Genomic DNA, 16881 nt, shown 5'->3' with positions numbered 1-16881 from the left:
ATTCAAAATTCTTTTGCCAGGATCAAAGATGTCGCATCAAAGATGGACGTAGTGTCGGCAGCAAATTAGAGAGAAGAGACAGAGACAATGTCAGCAGCGGATGTCAAAAGAAATGTGTGTGTGAAGGAGGGAGTGCATCAGTGTCTGTTCTTCATCTATTTAGACAAAACCGGTTATTGTACTGAAGACAAAAAATAAATAATAAAATAATAATAATAAAAATAAATAAAAAATAAAAAAGACAAGTGTGAAAAAGGAGAAGAAAACATCTGTAGCAATGGTAGCATCCACAACGAAGACGTCTGTTCACAGGGTTGTCTCCCCTGGCCAAAAGGCGGCGCAAGTGCTAGGCCCCAGCTGCTGCTGCTGCGTGATCAGGAAAAATGAAGCACGCGGAGCACGTGGACAGACAAAAGTTACCGCCGCCCGACAACCACGAGTTACCGCCGCCTGACAGCCACGAGTTACCGCCGTCCGACAGCCACGAGTTACCGCCGCCTGACAGCCGCGGCGCGCGGACGACATTGAACATGCTGCGTTTATATGCAGTCACGACCCCCTGCCAGCTCATCACGTGGCCTCGTGCGGGGGTCGCTGTGTGTGACCCACTTGCTCTCGCATCTCCCTTGTGATTTATTATTTTCTCGGTTGCTGTGGTCTGGCTACTTCTGAGGCTTTAAAAAAAAATTGTAATCGTGGTGGTGAGGGTTGTTTAGGGGTGGGTGGGCGGATTGTTGATGGGGAAGATTGATTTTTTTTTTATTTGATGTTATAAAATTACAGCTTTCATAAAAATCTGTGTTAAAAATAATCTCGACGAGATTCATGTTTCACAGGAAGCTTGTTTTTAAAGATGTTAACACAAACTGGTATTAATTACTAAAACGAGGCTGGTGTATACAAAGCTTCCGGTTTAGCCACGTTTCAGATGAATGACTAGAACGAGGCTGGTGTATACAAAGCTTCCGGTTTGTTTCATTCATTGTTTAGGTTCGCCGAGACTTACAGCGAACTTTGCAGGAGTCTAAGCGTTGGTCTCGGCAGACAGACAGAAGTCCACCTGTACACATCCTTGGTGTTAGGGTGTTCGCGAGTGTACCTCAGTGGTGGACAATACTAGATAACTCTGTCTAAACGAAAGCAGATTATCTCCCTTTATGGAAAGGTGTCTTGAAGGGTAATAATCAGTTAAAAATACTTTGCTAGACCTTTTTTTTTATCTTAGCTAGACTTAACTTTCGGCTTATTATCATGGTGATTGAAAGGACTTGTCCTCAACTAAAATGGAAGATCAGTTCTTTTAATGGTAGGAGGTCAGAGGTCAGAGCCAGCTGTAAATTGTCAAGGACACCGCCTTTCTCCTGACGCCTGTAATCTCTGTCCGACACATCAGGTAGCAATAACTGCTGGGGGAATGTGCAGAGGAAAGAAGGGTCTTGTAACCCTTGACCTTTCGCTCACACGTTAAGCACACTACCCACACGACACTTTCAGTCTGGCTTTTCCGGCGGTAGCTGTGGAGATAAGGCAGCACGCGCTCCGTAAGCCACGGAAATCACGGAAACCCTCTTGTCAGAAAGTCTGGGGGTCAGATAAAGAGCATTGGGACTAAACGCCCGATAAACAATCCGCGGAGTCTGGCAGTGGTGGTCCTGTTGTTGTATTCAGCAACAACTGCTTCCCGAAGGATGCTGCGGTCGCAGTCGCACGCTGAAAACAAGTGGTAAAAAATTATTTCACCCACACACGTGTACAAATCCGTTATTCCACAGGAATAAAAGTCGCTTCTATTATAGTCTCCCTCTCCGACTCAGACTCCAGTCCTGCTGCTGCTGTCCCCGAAAAGGGGGAATAACTCCCGGGGCAGGGGCACGGTTGACGTGCATGTGGCGGTCGTCAACATTCCCTGGCTGATGAGGCAGATGCCGATGGAGGGCCAGGCGGCAAGGTTTGGCCTGCCTTGCGTGCCAAGGTGTTCGCTGGTGCATGTCAGGCCTGATGTGCGGTGGCACCTGGCATGTCGGGCGCGCGTGCAAAAAGCCGAGCAGTCGTCAGTCTCCTGGAACCTGTTCGGGAACGAAATTCTTCCACCCTGGGTGCGTCGGGAGGGAAAAGCTTTAGAAGTATTGCTTGTTCCCCAACATTTTTTTTTGTCCTCTTCCTCTCTCTACTCTTGTCTTATTCATCTTACATGTCTGTTAGCTTTTTCTTTCGTCACTCGCTCCACCAGCTTGATGCAGCTCGGGTGTCATGCTGCTGAAGGTGGGCTTTATTAAGACACAAACCGATTGGCTGTGGCTGTAACGGTCGCGTTTCGCTGAAGCAAGCGGTTTAGGTTATGAATCTCTAACAAAGGGCAGCAGACATGCGCACCCGCAGAGGGCAAGCGAGACAGAGACATCATTTTCGCTTTCTGTAAGTGCAATTATGCAAAGTCATCGTTTGGCAGACGTCAGCGCCGTCGAGTTCTTTTCCAAAAGTCTGCGTTTTCCATTGTCGAGGAATTGCGCGCTCGGCGTCTTGAGATAACGGTCTGAGGCCCCGGGCCCTCGTGACATGCTAGTCACGTGACGTGCTGGCAGCGCCAAAAGGACGAGTTGCCGCCAGATGGACCTCATTTACCTGTCCATTCCAGCGATTTCTTTCCGCAGTGCTACACGCAATAACTGCATAAACCATGTTGTTTCAGCCCCTGACTTCCCATGCGCTCGTGCACGAAGCATGAAATGAGAAAAAAAAAATTATAGACAAGATGGTACTGGCGTGATGAAGAGTAATGCACCCTGGGTGGAGAGAGGTCACATGATTTGCTCAGCACTCAAGTTCTGGAGAAGATGACGATGCAGTTTTTTTTAGTGCCAGACTTGTGTTGGACAAGCGAAAAAAATGGTTTGAAATCCTTAACTTCAAACATTTGTCAGAAACCAAAAGGTTATGCCAAGATGTCCACTTAAAACATTTTGTAGCCACGCTTTGCCCCTGTTGCAGCAAAGTCTGTTAAAAACGAAGCTTGGCTCAAGCTGTGTTGTTGATCTCATTACTTTTCCATTGGAAATGCGATGTGTGCTTTACGCGACTCCTCGGCGTGAATGGTGCTCATTCCCGGGTAATCATCTTTGACGAGTTTTATTTCTTGTCGCGTGCAGGGTGCGATCTGCAAACCTGTCTGCTTCAGGCATGCGCTTGGAAGGAAATGACGACAAAGAAGTCAGAAATCAAAAGAGGCGCGCATTTTGGAACCTGTCGCACGTGCAGGGTCCTGCGCGCTCAGCACGCGCTTGTTTGCGCAGAAAAGAGTCTCACACGTCTTGGTCTTTTGCGTGCCGATCTTAAACACTCCATTCCTCACAGACATTCGAATTAATGATTTCTTCTTTCTTCTTTTCCTCCGATCATCAATAAACATTTTATCGATCACAGCCTCTGCCACGAACGATGATCATATCCCCCCAAACCCCCCAGTCTCAATCCTCTTTCACATGCGCCATGTTGGTTCTTGCATGACAGACCTGCAGCAGATCGTCCTCCGCGATATAAGCATATTAATCAGAGCTTTGATATCCATCTTAGCTAAAGAATGCTTAACACGCAATAAAGAGACAGAGATTCCTGTCACGCCAGCTCTAACGGAACCTCCATTATCCGCTTGACTGACACCCGTGATTAAAGTGACAGACATGTCCACCTGTCCAACACAAAAAAAGAAGACGAAGTTTCTGATGAAATAAAATGACAATCATAAAAGGTGATGGTAATTTCGTTTGAATGATTTGCAGGTGAGTCTGCTGGTCAAAGGCCCTCTGGATCGGGAGAAGGTTTCCTACTACTACCTGACGGTGGTGGCGCGCGACGGGGGGAGGCCCCCTCGCAGTGGGACGATGACGGTGGAGATCAACGTGCTGGACGTCAACGACAACCCTCCGGTCTTCCACCCCTCCCGCTTCAACATTTCCGTGGATGAGAACACGCCCGTCAACTCCGTCGTACTCACGTGAGTAGAAACCTGCCTAAGTCACGTGATTAGATGAGTGTCGCGGATGTGCTCACCTGAGTAGAAACCTCGCAATGTCACGTGATCAGACGAATGGAATTAGTGTTGTAAGCATCTGGAATTTTGTTTGTTGTGTGGCTTACGCTTATGTCAATAAAAGTACGAATTTGTTTAGTCGTGGGGCTTATGCGAGTAAGGACTGTGGGTGTTTCGTCTTGCCGTTGTACCAGCACGAGGCTGGCCTCGCATTCAATGGCAGGAGTGACGACTCGCCCCTCTGTACCAGCGCGAACTTGTATCCCTGGACTGATTGCAGACGATTTTTTTCCCGTTAACTACTAAAACGAGGCATGAGACTACAAAACTTCCGGTTTAGTCACATTCATTGTTTAGGTTCGCCGAGACTACCAGCGGAGAACTTCGCAAGAAGCTAAGCGTTGGTCTTGGCAGACAGACAGGAGAGTTCATACACGTCCATGGTATCAGCAGGTCTTTGTTGCATTCCACGGGCTCCTCGTTGGCCAGCCTCTGCTGAGCATGCTTCATATTGTCAATCCTCAAGTGTGATCAGCTGATTATATGGCTGGATAGGGGCTTTGGGATGCGGAAAGATGAGTGATTAGAATGCTGGCGTCCAAACTGAGAGTCGCGCTGGTTCGATACCCAAGCAGCGCAACAAGTTTCCCCAGCTGGTGTGAATGGGTACCCGACTCCATAGTCGGTGAGGGGGAAGGTAAAACGGGGAGGAAGAGGAGATGGGCAAGTAAAACTGGCCCCGAGAAAACCGAGGTTTCCAGCGATCTTTACCTGTTTTGCTTTATGGGCTGGGGGAAGCAGGTGCAAACGATTAATTCGCTCGAGAAATCGAAGTTTATCATAAACAATAATCATCCCGCAGCTTTAAGGCTGTCTATATGGAAAGAAAACAAAACGGCTGGCTTACATTATAAACATGCTTCAGCAAAGCGGCGATCGAAATGAAAAAAAAGATTCTCGTATTTCGCTGTTAATTCTCATCGTGTTTATGTGGCGACATTCACCAGCCAGTTGTCGCACAGTGAAATAACAACGAGGTGTTCATTCGTTTCCAACCACAGAAATATTACCTAGCACGTTAAGATCGAAAAAATCCCCCTACCCCACCTACTCCCCCTACCCTAGCCAGGTCTTCATACCAGATGTCACCGAAGCACCACGCGCCACAGGGTAATGAAAGTCCAGCCATGCGCAGACAGACAAACAAGCGAGCCTTAAAGCCACCCAAGCGGAAGTGAGCAAACAGGTATGCCAATGCCCAGCACACAACGACAACAGTAAGCTGACAGGGGGAGCAAGCCGACTGATTAATCTCCCTTGGCTTGATGGCTGCATGGCCGGCCCACGCCACTGCATTGTCTCAGTGTGTTGCCTGGATATCCGGCCAGACCGTTGTCGCAATTAAAAACATCGGGCCTTGAGGGACGCATTTTGGAATTGTCGCTTCCATGACCAGACTGTGTCCGCCCCATGCAGACCCTCCGGGAGGGAGGAGGAGGAGGAGGAGGAGGACGAGGAGGAGGATCTGCTTCCTGGTGGGAAAATTCTCCAACCAGACGCAGTCTTGCCCAGCTATCCTATTCTCATCCCCTAGCTGCTTGGGATAGTCGGGGTTATCCTACCCTGATCTACTAGTTGCTTGGGATAGTCGGGTTTCATCTCGGCGTGGGCTGGGTGGGCCTGTTGTCAAACGTCGATAGCTTATTGACAGTGAGATGGTGGAGACAATAGGATCAAGCAATCATGCTTCATGTCTGTTGCTATGGAAACCTGTTAGTCCCTCAGGTCACTAGGAATCCATGCGAGGACAGCTTCGTGCATATTTCCTGCATAAACAGGGATGACGAAGCCGGGAGCTTGTTTCTGGAAAAACGTAGCTTTGGGTGTGGGTGGGGTGGGAATGGGGTGGGTGGATAATAACGAGACCTGGCGTTAGCTGAAGATTTTCAACAAACATGGAAAATAAAGTCACGGTTACACATGCATTGCTAAGTCTGAGAAAAAATGTCCGTGGACACCACATCTGTGTCTTTCTGTCCGTTCGCCAGTCCGTCCGTCCATCCGCATACTTGCATGCAACATCATCTCCGTGTTCACATGGGACATAGAAATGCTAAAATCGAGCGACTTGTTCTAGTTCTTGTTTCTTTTTCTTTCTTAGCGAGATGTTTATTGCTAACTCGGATTCAACAGGTCTCATCATCCCAAACTGCAATAGCAAGAAATTGAAAAACAAATCTCACGAAAAGAGGAAATAAAAACAAAAGCATAAAGACGAGATGGAGAAGAAATGAAGGCGCCCGCGCATGCGCACTCTCTCTCTCTCTCTCACACACACGCACTCACACACACACACACGCTCGCGCACGAAGATACAGTTTTTGCATCGAATCCTCAAACTGTCATCGCAGCGATGTTAGTGTCTTGTCTTCGGCTGCAGCAGCTCGGCGGAAGGCATGAAAGGCTATAATCACTAATGCCAATGAACTGGCTGACATCGAGGCTCGGCTGATAGTCGGCAGAGGACGTAACGATGTGCATGGCGACGTCGACAGTTGGAGAGGTAACGACGTCAAAAACTGATGAAAAATCGGAGGTGAGATTTGGGTACCTCCGATATTGCGTCCCGTGACAGGAAATGACCTTTTAACCGTCTGTTTCAGGACATGCCCAGGATACTCCAATCGATGGAATAATCGCATCAACTGCTGTATTGTGAAAGCAGTTTTATGTTTATGGCTATGTCTTGCGCTCTGGGTGTTGTGAACTTGTTAACGAGAGACAGAGAGACAGACAGAGACAGACAGAGACAAGCTTCCAAAGACAGACAGACAGACAGACAAGCAGACAGGCATATTACTGAAATGAAGACTAAAATACTAACAATGCTTGATGAAATATTTACTGAGCTCAGTGACATCTCGAGACATTTTGTCTTTTAACCATGAGAGAAAAAAAAACCAGTTTGTCAAAACGCAAATCTCTGTCTCCTGCCAGTTCTTGTCAACACGCGCCATCTTGCCAACACGACATATTTGTTATTGCAGGTTTAACACCACTGACGCAGATCGAACCGCCAACGGACAGAAGATGTTTCGCTTCAGTCCCTTAATGCAGCCGGAAGTGACGCGGTACTTTCACCTCAACGCCAGCAGCGGGCAGCTGCGAGTCATCGCGCCCTTGTCGGAGATCCAGGGGAGGTCATTCCAGATGACGGTGGAGTGTTCGGACGGAGGGCACCCGGCCCTGGTGGGCGAGGCCGTGGTGGAGGTCCATGTCGCAGACAGCGGCAACACGCGGCCGAGGGCCATCCTGACGTTGCTGTTTGAAGGTTTTGTATCGGAGTACGCGCAGCCTGGCACTGTGGTGGCGCACGTGCGGGTGGTGGACCCGGACCAGGGACTGCAGGGGCTGGTGCGCTGCTCCGTCATCAGCGAGGCCATGGAGCTGCAGGCCCTGGACGTGGACCAGTACAAAGTCATCGTCATTCAGGCACTGGACCGCGAGAAGCAAGCCACGCACAACGTGACAGTCACGTGCCGGGACGCGGGCTCCCCACCTCTCAGCACCAGTCTACAGTTTACCGTCCATGTCGTCGACGTCAACGACAATCCCCCGCGCTTCGACAGCGACGTCTACTACGCCAGCATAGTGGAAAACAACGAAATCGGTCTACAGATCACGAGAGTGGCAGCCCACGACCCCGATGTCGGTGACAATGCCAAGATCGACTACTCTGTGGCTTCCAGCAACGGCGACGCCGGCGTTATCATCGACAACAACGGCTACATCATTGCCACGCGCTCCTTTGATCACGAACGCGACCACCAGGTGACCTTCGAGGTCCTCGCCACGGACAACGGCAACCCCAAGCGGCGCGCAACCGCCACGGTCATCCTGACGGTGCAGGACGTGAATGACGTGACCCCCAAGTTCCAGCAGAAAGGTTACGAGATTAGGGTGATGGAGAACAGCGTCGTGGGCATGGCTGTCGGGAAGGTGACGGCTGACGACACGGACAGTGGGGACAACGGAAGGGTGACGTACGCGCTGGCCTGGGAGAACCCTCAGGAATCAGCCTTCTACAGTCCGCTTGACAACACCATCCCCATCGCCGTCTCCTCCGACGGTACATTGACACTTGAGCGGAAGCTGGACCACGAGCAGACGGCCCAGTACCGTCTTCTGGTCTTGGCTACGGATAACGGAAAGCCCGCCAGAACCGGTTCTGCCAGGGTCACCCTCATCGTCGACGACGTGAACGATAACGCCCCGCAAATCATCGTCCCGGATCCCACCAACATCTCGGCGCTGGCGCTAGCCACCGACACCAAGCCGGGCTCGACACTGCTGGTGGTAGTGGCACGCGACATAGACCACCCGGGGGTATCCCAGCTGCACTTTCACTTGGCAAAGGCCACACCCTTCGTGCGCATCAACGGTGAGAACGGGGTATTGACCTTGTCTAGGGCCTTGAACTTCAAAGACGTGGGTCAGCACCGGGTGACTGTGGTAGTGACAGACTCCGGGATGCCACCGCGGGCCAGCAACGCGTCCTTTGACCTCATGGTTTTCGCCGCCAATGCCTCGGACGGACCTCCGCAGCGTGAGCGTATGGAGCATCTGCTCATCGTCATCATCCTCGGCTGCGTCACCGGCGTCATCACTGTAGCCGTCATCGTCACCATTGTAGTTATCCGCCGCGCCGACCAGCAGCGCCGGAAGTACTCTGAGCGACATGACGTCAAGCCTGTCAGCGAGAAAGCTGCTGTGGAGCTGGACAGCGCCCTGGTCGTCATCAACACCTCGCCGGACACCACCATGACCAAAGGGCACGACGGCAATCAGGGGTCGGGCAAGGAAGCAGGCTTTGAAGACGACAGCTTGCCCGACAAGTCTGTGAGTACATACTATGTACGTATCCACGTTTTTTCACTAATCCTAATTAAGTTTTTATTAAATCATTTTACTAACTTATCAGCGGGGTGACACTGGCGCATGCGCACACACGCACACAAACACATTGCGATCATTGTGTGTCCAGACAAAAGAAGACCTTGCAGGGTCCACACCATGGCTTGATTATTAATGCATTCAGCGTTTTGTCGTGTTGCTCTCGACTATTTTTATTTGCATTCAATGATGAAGTGGCTTTCCACGTGTTGTTTTCTTGGTGTCAATTATCTCCTTACGTTTTCTCCTCTGATAACTTTTTTTCTTCCCCCCTCCTTCTTCCTTCCCGCTTGGCTTTCTTTATCACTCGTCGACGAAAGTAAGTCGAGTGCGTTTTATTTTCTCCCCCGGTGTCCATATCTCTCCAAATATCCGAGTGGACCTTCCATTTCCAGTGTTGTTTTCTGCTCATTGTGTCAGTATGAAAGCTTTTTCTCCCAGGGCTGCTTTCAGAATCGGATTACGCATCGAGCATGGAAGAAGTGGCGATAAAATATTAATTTTCCATTTACTGACTCATGCATTGTGGAGACGATTTTCGCTCGTCTGGGCTATGTCAGCAAAAGGCGGATATTTCTGCGGGATGATTCCTTGAGTTGCAATGTGCCCGGATGGGCAAAAAAAACGGCCAGAAAAAGTTCCTCTGGAGACTTCATTTCCCCCCACCAAACGTGAAAATACCAGAGGCCTGTTCAGTTTTCGTAGCCACCAAAGCCCCTTGATGCCAGCGCCATGATCAAAGTGTCGACCACTCTAACTAATTAGATGCGCGATCATCTCCCTTGTGCACAAGACAATAGTGTGTCACTTCCGCTGCCAACAACATGGCGGTTTATGTTGTGGCCAGGCTGAAAGGGTATAAGGGAGGTAAGGACAAAACAACATGAAAGGAGGGAGTAAACCGAATAAATACGTAAAGCTCTCAGCTCGAGGCTTACCTCGCCGTCAAGTCTGATGTCAGAGTCTCTTCATGTCGTGGAACAGCGAACGAAACTTCTTGAGGTCACCAACCGTTTGTTCCTTCTCCTCTGCGGACGGTTTCGCCCTCTCAGGGCATACCCTTTTTTGCCAGGTCATAGGTCAGTCGTGAACGCTGTTGCTCTATATCCGACAGTAACGAGGGGAAAGAGTTGCAAAAGAGGGTTGTGGGAGTGTGGAGGGTGAGGGTTGATGGTCTACAACGTCTACTTCAAAGAGTTGGCGAGATGGATGATAGGCAGGTTCTGTTGGCCTAAAGGGAGGTCACAACGGAAATGGATGCAGTCTGGGGGTCTGCCGGAATCACGCGGCTAATGCGAGCTCGTATAATGGCGTCCACGGGGATCCAGTCTCCAGTGGCAACCGTCACGAACACGAGCACATCGCCTCAGTGCCTGGCGTGTGTTCCTCGCTCACCCCTAGTCACGGTCTGCTGACGCCACCAGCTTCGCACGTTCTTCACGCTTCACCTGCTTTGAACTTTGCTAGAGGCAGTTCGACTCCCGCCCAGCTCCTGCATCTTTCTACTACAACAGCAGCCATTTCCACCACACAGAGGCAAGCTCAATGGTCTTTGCAAGATACGAGTGATGATGCTGGATGACAGAGAAGGATATCACACACACACACACTGTAGGAGACAGGTCATTCCAAATAAAAGGGGCAGAGAAAGAGAATACAGGGTGAGTAACCTCTCCACGTGGGACAATGAGAATACCAACATGGACAGAGTCAACTGACCTGCAGGACACTCAGAGCTTCTTCACTGGATGTTGCAGGCAAAGATGGCGTCACTAGCATCAGACCAGTGGATTCATAGGTGGTTGGCAGGATCCAGAAACTAATTTTATATTTTATAAACTCGCTTTTGCAATGAAAGGTTTCTCTCGGCACTCTGTCTCCATTGAACACAATTCTATTCGCAGGCTATTGTACTCTGTCCAGTAAGCCAACTCCCTTTCAAAAGGACAAACACCTACTTGGCGAACACAATTCGTCTAGAATATCCAATGAACTCGTGTTGGGTGTGATTTGTGTGAGTAATCAATAAATAAATAAATAAGCAAACACGTAAATAAATAAAATGATAGAGAACATTTGAATGCACTTATCTTGATTTTACAATCTGAGGCCCCATAAAATGAACCACGAATCTGAGGACTTCACTCGAGTTCTCGTTGCCGGGGTGCAAATCCCGACCTACCATTAAAGCAAACTTACAGCAGCAATTTGGCCGGGCCATTGTATTCGGGGTGTTGCCACAAGGAGAGGAATGACCCCTGGCAAAACCCGACTAATGCACTGGGGAAAAAGTGAAGGATATAGCATTGCCGACCTTGCCTGTTCGATAAAAGATTTCGAATCTTGCTTTTTTTTCGCTGCTATTTATAGGATAGAACTCAAACCAACATCAAAGCCGCTTCTTTTGAAAATTGCTATCATTTTTTTTTCTTTTTTTTGTTCTTTAGTTAGCTTAAAATTAATGCAAAAACCTAAGAGAATTAAAAGTTTTCAAGTTTATTTACTAGGTTGCTTTTTTGACCGCTTTTTTATCTATCCATCTTCCATCCTCGCGTTTTCGTTTGTATGTCTGTCTGTGTGTCGTTTTGTCTGTCATTTTTTTCTCCCTGGTTGCTTGTCTGTCTGTTTAAACCCATCCTTCCGTTCGTCTGTGCGAGTGTGTTCCTGTGAGTCTGACTGTTAGTGTGGTTGCAGGAAAGTTTTTCTAGCTTCACAAAGAAGGAGAAGGAAGGAGAAAATGTCGTCTATTATATAGTCATGGAGGTAGTGCGCTGTCTGCACTTGTCTGAGAGTGAGATCCGGCTGCAGGTGGACCTTAATATTCAGAGCGAAACGATTATCTCGTAGTTTGCGGCGTGAAATTGAAGTCCAGTCGATATCGATGAGGCGCAATCATTTTCTGTCATTTTCAACGGGAGATGGAGCGAGTAAGCACGCGAGAGAGAAAGAAAGAAAAAATAAAAACACATACTCGACTACTTTCTTTCTTCGATCGAGAAAAGGTTTGTTTCCATGACTTGGTGTAGAGAAAACGTGCGTGACTGCAAGAACTTGTAAGTCTCTTTCTTTCTCCTGCATCAATTATCTCCTCCCTTCCTTCCCCATGCATACTCTGCCCTTTTCCCCATCACAACGGTTGTTGTACCCTGTTACATCGCATGCATTCTGTACCCTACCCTTAATGATGCCAATTGACAAGACTTCCCCTGTACTCGCACCACACACTAGCAGTTGTATTGAACTCCGTTGTCAACGGCGAGCGATGTTTTTATGTTGACAGAAAAATAATAAATCGGAAACAGCCGTGAGATTGAAAGCAAGATAATTACCGGTCTTGCGTCATCCCTGACCTCTCTAGAAGTGGAGACAGTTATTTTGTGTGTGGAATAGTTCAGGTAGGGACCACAACCCTGCAGACTGTGAACTATTTGTTGCTACATTGGTGTATTACACTTAGTTTGTCGATCAACGTGGCGGTAAAAGAGGTTTTGACTAAGGTCCTTCATTGGTAGCTGAGGTAACTCTTCTCTGATAGGTTAGCTGGAGTTATCGCCCGCAGCACACACATCAGGGACTGTCGACAGTAACTCTGAGTTATTTACAGGGTTAGTAAAACGTAAATCACTGGGTGCTGCGCCTTCAGGGATGTTGGGAGGCAAGCAGTAAATAAGACTAAGCGTCTTTGAAATATGCGCCATTGGAGGAACATGGCTGACAGCGCCGCCATTCGAAACGGAAGCGAGCGACAACAGAGAAGAAACAGCAACAGAAATGTCTCAGAAGTGTGATCCGACTACTTTAAAAACTAATTTCTTTGAGTTTTTAGATAATGATCTGATGATTCTTGTCATTTCTAGTTTGGCAGTTGTTCTGGCGATGGCCGTAGTTCGTGACGTCATCCATCCGTCCACCGATGATAGAAATCATCGAAAGCTACCAAGTGCTTGATGTAATTTTCTGCCTGGATTGCACGAGCTGGAACATGGCTCTTGTGTCTGTAAACACATGAAATCAGACGCGGATTGCTGCCTGTTGCATAAAGAGCCTCTCGAGAAGGCGCAGCTTAACCTTTGGGTCCGTTACGTCACACAGGCGCTGGAAACGTCACTGCCGGTGAGGCTTGTCCCCTTCGCGCCAGCGCTCGACTGCACAGGTTCTTTGATCACGGGATTGATCACACACTCTGGCACACAGGCGTCGAGCCGTTCATGGAAGTGGTTATGCCACTTTTTTTTAATTTTATTTTTGTTTCTGGTTTGCTCACGAGCGAAGCGAAGACAAGAGAGCTCGCATGATAGCGGCCACCGCGGAATGTCACCGGAAATGAGTTGTTAGCCGACCGCGCCCTACTCCACTTGTCGAGCTGTCATGTTGCACTTCTGAGGGAGGAGGAGGAGGAGAGAGAGAGAGTGTCGCATCCTTCAACAACTTTTAATATTATATCCCCCCCCCCCTTCCCGAAGAAAAAAAAAAACAAAACAACAACAACACCATCGCAAAACATCATTGAAAATTTGCAAGCTCTCTAGTTCTTTGCCTTCGATCAAAGCGAGGGCTTCCTCCATCATTGGGAACATTTTTAGGGCTGGAAAGTGTCCACGTGTGCATGCAAACCTCTCTTCTCTCTCCCTCTACGAGGTATCGGACAATGCATTATACACTAGTGACGTCACTGGTTGCCAGGAGACGGAAATCTAACATCTCTGTGCTGTCCTTGTAACTGTTATTCAATGTGTGGATATGTATATTGTTTATTTTGTATAGTCTTTATTGTTAATATACTCTAGACTGCTACGCACCGTATCGCTTGTTTATATTGTTTATTTCACAGAATGTTTTGTTTATTTGTATATTCTCTAAATTACGGTGCCCGGCACGCGCTTTTTTATTGTCTATATTTTTCACAATACCTTCAGTTTTTATAGTTGTGCAATAATTACCATTTACGATAACTTAGTCAATGTTTACTTTTCCGATTACACTTACCAGAGTAAACAGACGTACAACTTATTTACAAAGAGTGAATTCGTCTCACAGTAGCTACATCCTGAACCGATGCGGAATGAAGATACATCTAGAAACATACATAATTGCTTTTGCGAAAACTGGGAGTTTAGCCATAGTTCTTTAAAAAAATTAAAAATAATAAATTTCGTAAATTGAAGCTGCTTGTGTTCAGGCGTTGGGGGTAAAGTTAAAACACTCTCTCCTCAATTCCAAACCCCTTGTCGGGTCTGGAACAACAGCTGAAATATTGGGCTTTCCCTCGAAAGATCTTTGGTGGGAAGAAAGCAAAATGCACTGGTTTTTATGTCTCTCTCATGACAAGACTTTTTTCTGGTTACAAAATATTCTCATTACCTTGAAAGCGGTTGTCGAAGCTCGTTAACGCGACGCGAGTAGGTTAGGAAGCTGCAGGCGTTACCAAAAATCTCCTGTCCTTTTTTTTCTCTTCCCCTCACCTACCCTTTCTCTTTCTAAGAAGATTGAGTTTGCATTTTTGCAGACGATCAGTCACCGGAGAACGACAACACTCATCCTGTGTAATCATCTGAAATCCTCGGCGATTTGTAGAGAGTGGGCGATGGAGGAGGGCTTGTGAAGCGAGGGAGGGTAGAGGGAGGGGGAGTGGATGAGGAGGGGACTGGAGGTTTGTGGTGTGGTTTTCTGTCTCCCCCTCCCGACCCATTGTGCTAACAGAGGCTTTTCCTCCCACCGGCAAGGTAATCAGTCACCCATGGCAAGGGAGCAAAAAAAGGGTTTCCGTGTAAAAGAAAGTCAATAAACACATTCGTCTTCTGAGTCCTAGTGTCGAGGGATCCCGTCATCTACGGAACTCCCACCCCCTTTCCCTGTGCCGTGAAGGCGAGCCCATTTGTCAGTCAACACTTTCCTTCATCCTACTACTTCTCCCCTCCGATTCCCCCCTACCCCCTTCTTCTATTGTTGCTTTCATCTCCTAACTTTACCCACCCTTGCGGTTAAGAAAAGTTTCATCGCTTTGTATTATCTGATCTCGGGAGAAAAGACGCAAAGAAAAGACAAGTTAGAAAAATTTACAATCATAATTATAGAAATAGAGGGAGTTCTTTACTATTTACAAAAAAGAAGTAATAATGGTTCATCATAGATAACAAATGACAACTGTTCCTTGGTTTATCGAGACGCGGCGGTTATCTCTCTTCAGCGTCGATTCAGTCCCCTTCTGGATCCCCTGACGCCCTCTTTGACAAAATTCTCATTATTATCCGGCATTTGAGAAAAAAAAAAAAACTCATTCAGGAGTCAATGAATTCATTGTACTGAATAAGTGCATTAAGGTCCAGGCATTTCTTACAATTAATTCCCGGATGTAGACTCCGGTCCTCGCACATTTCTCACGATGTCTCTGGTCTGCGAATGGCGGACTTCATACCGCACAACCCCTTTGAGAAGCCCAGCAAACAGTTTGTTTAAAACGGAACAAAATAGAAAAGTGACTACAAAGATGTACATGTAGAAGAGAGGGGAAATAATGCTGTTTCCAGAAGTGCGACAAGGATGAAGTGGCCGGTCCTGAGGAAGATCAATCATGGCCGCAAACGCACATGTTTTACGTAGCCGGGGGAAATGGCAAAAGGAAGATACACAAACCGATTTCTTGTTCTCGAATGCCTAGAGATTCACGGACTGCCTTATTTTTCCTCCTTATTTATTCCCCCTTTCCCGAAAATCTTTTCGGAATGAATGAAGAAGAAAAAACGTTTTGGATTGGTCTTTGCCCTCGGCATCTGTCATCTAATTTTAATACCATTGGGGCTGTCACAGGTTGTCACTTGGAATTTCTGTCTTGTGTTTCCAGTGAGTTTGAGTGGCACGGACTGTGAGCTTTCTTTTAGTAGGAAGGACTACAAATAATGAATTGAAAGGTGCGACAGGTCCTGGTGAACCCTAGCTTAAAGATGTATTTCCATGGCACACCCGATAAACGTTGATTGCACAGGACAAACTACTCAGAGAGTATTACATAAAAAGTTAAAAAGAATTTTCAGCTAATATAAAGATGAACTGTAAGCACACCTTCTGAAGGATGGTTCAGAATCCGCAGCTTCAGTCATCCCGAGATTTACGAACATTATATCTTCGGACGGTTATTTTGTTTTATGAAGACGTTAGGTACATAAATCGAGGGATATGTATTCATCACTAAATCAAGTACCCAGAGCTCGCCTCTACTAGCCTGGAGATGCACTATAAACGTGAATTTATTAGATAATATTTACTGGCTTTTCTTTTTTTTTTCACCACTTATATGAAGTCCGTTAAGAGCGTTTCCAGCCATTTTGAACAGTTTGAGGATTAGTCATGGGATATAACTTGTCAGTGATCTTTACTCAGCATAACCAGCAAGTGAGTCTTCTCTGGTGCTACTCAATCATCAGAGCGACACCAGTGAGGTTGGATGCTGTACGTCCACCAACATCAACTTCTGGTGTGGGTCTCGGTGTGGATGGCCGCTGGTAGTAAAGTTCAGGTTTGGGCACCGTGGGAGTGCCAACAGCCGCGCGATTCTCACACTTCCTCGCGAGAGGTCATCCACTGGGGACGCCTGCCGACGCGTTTGGCACCATGGCACTGAGGCCCAGCACGTGCTCATCTTGCACGTGCTGTCAAGACCTCAGACGGGTTCACGCACTTTCACGCTCCTCCCAAGAGTCGTCCCGCCAGCCAGCACCGGGACCCCCACGCATCTTCCCCGGCTGGTCCACTAGCCTCAAACTCAACAGAAAGGAGGTCGGGGATACTATTTTGCCTCCACCTTCTCTTCATTCAGTTGTGTATTTCCTCCGGCGGTCATCTTCATCATGAATGCGTGCGTAATATCGCGCTGTCTCTTGGGGGCATACTTACAGACAAGGAGT

General features: G+C 47.8%; 1 protein-coding gene across 4 annotated transcripts in view; it reads left to right on the top strand.

The window, feature by feature from the left end:
- The window catches only part of LOC112576704 (protocadherin gamma-A5-like), a 68365-nt gene that overhangs the window by 23610 nt on the left and 27874 nt on the right, over nucleotides 1-16881 (top strand). For 2 of the 4 annotated variants that reach the window (XM_025259360.1, XM_025259358.1), the window contains exons 3-4: nucleotides 3777-3991; nucleotides 7075-8926. In XM_025259360.1, the coding sequence (XP_025115145.1) occupies nucleotides 3777-3991; nucleotides 7075-8926 (2067 nt within the window). Of the gene's footprint in view, nucleotides 1-3776; nucleotides 3992-7074; nucleotides 8942-16881 lie in introns of all 4 variants that reach the window. The other 2 variants (XM_025259359.1, XM_025259357.1) reach the window with 1 other exon arrangement.

The sequence above is a fragment of the Pomacea canaliculata genome, linkage group LG12, assembly GCF_003073045.1.
Source record: "Pomacea canaliculata isolate SZHN2017 linkage group LG12, ASM307304v1, whole genome shotgun sequence".
In the NCBI taxonomy this organism is placed as follows: domain Eukaryota; kingdom Metazoa; phylum Mollusca; class Gastropoda; order Architaenioglossa; family Ampullariidae; genus Pomacea; species Pomacea canaliculata.
This window is presented reverse-complemented; position numbering and strand designations above follow the sequence as displayed.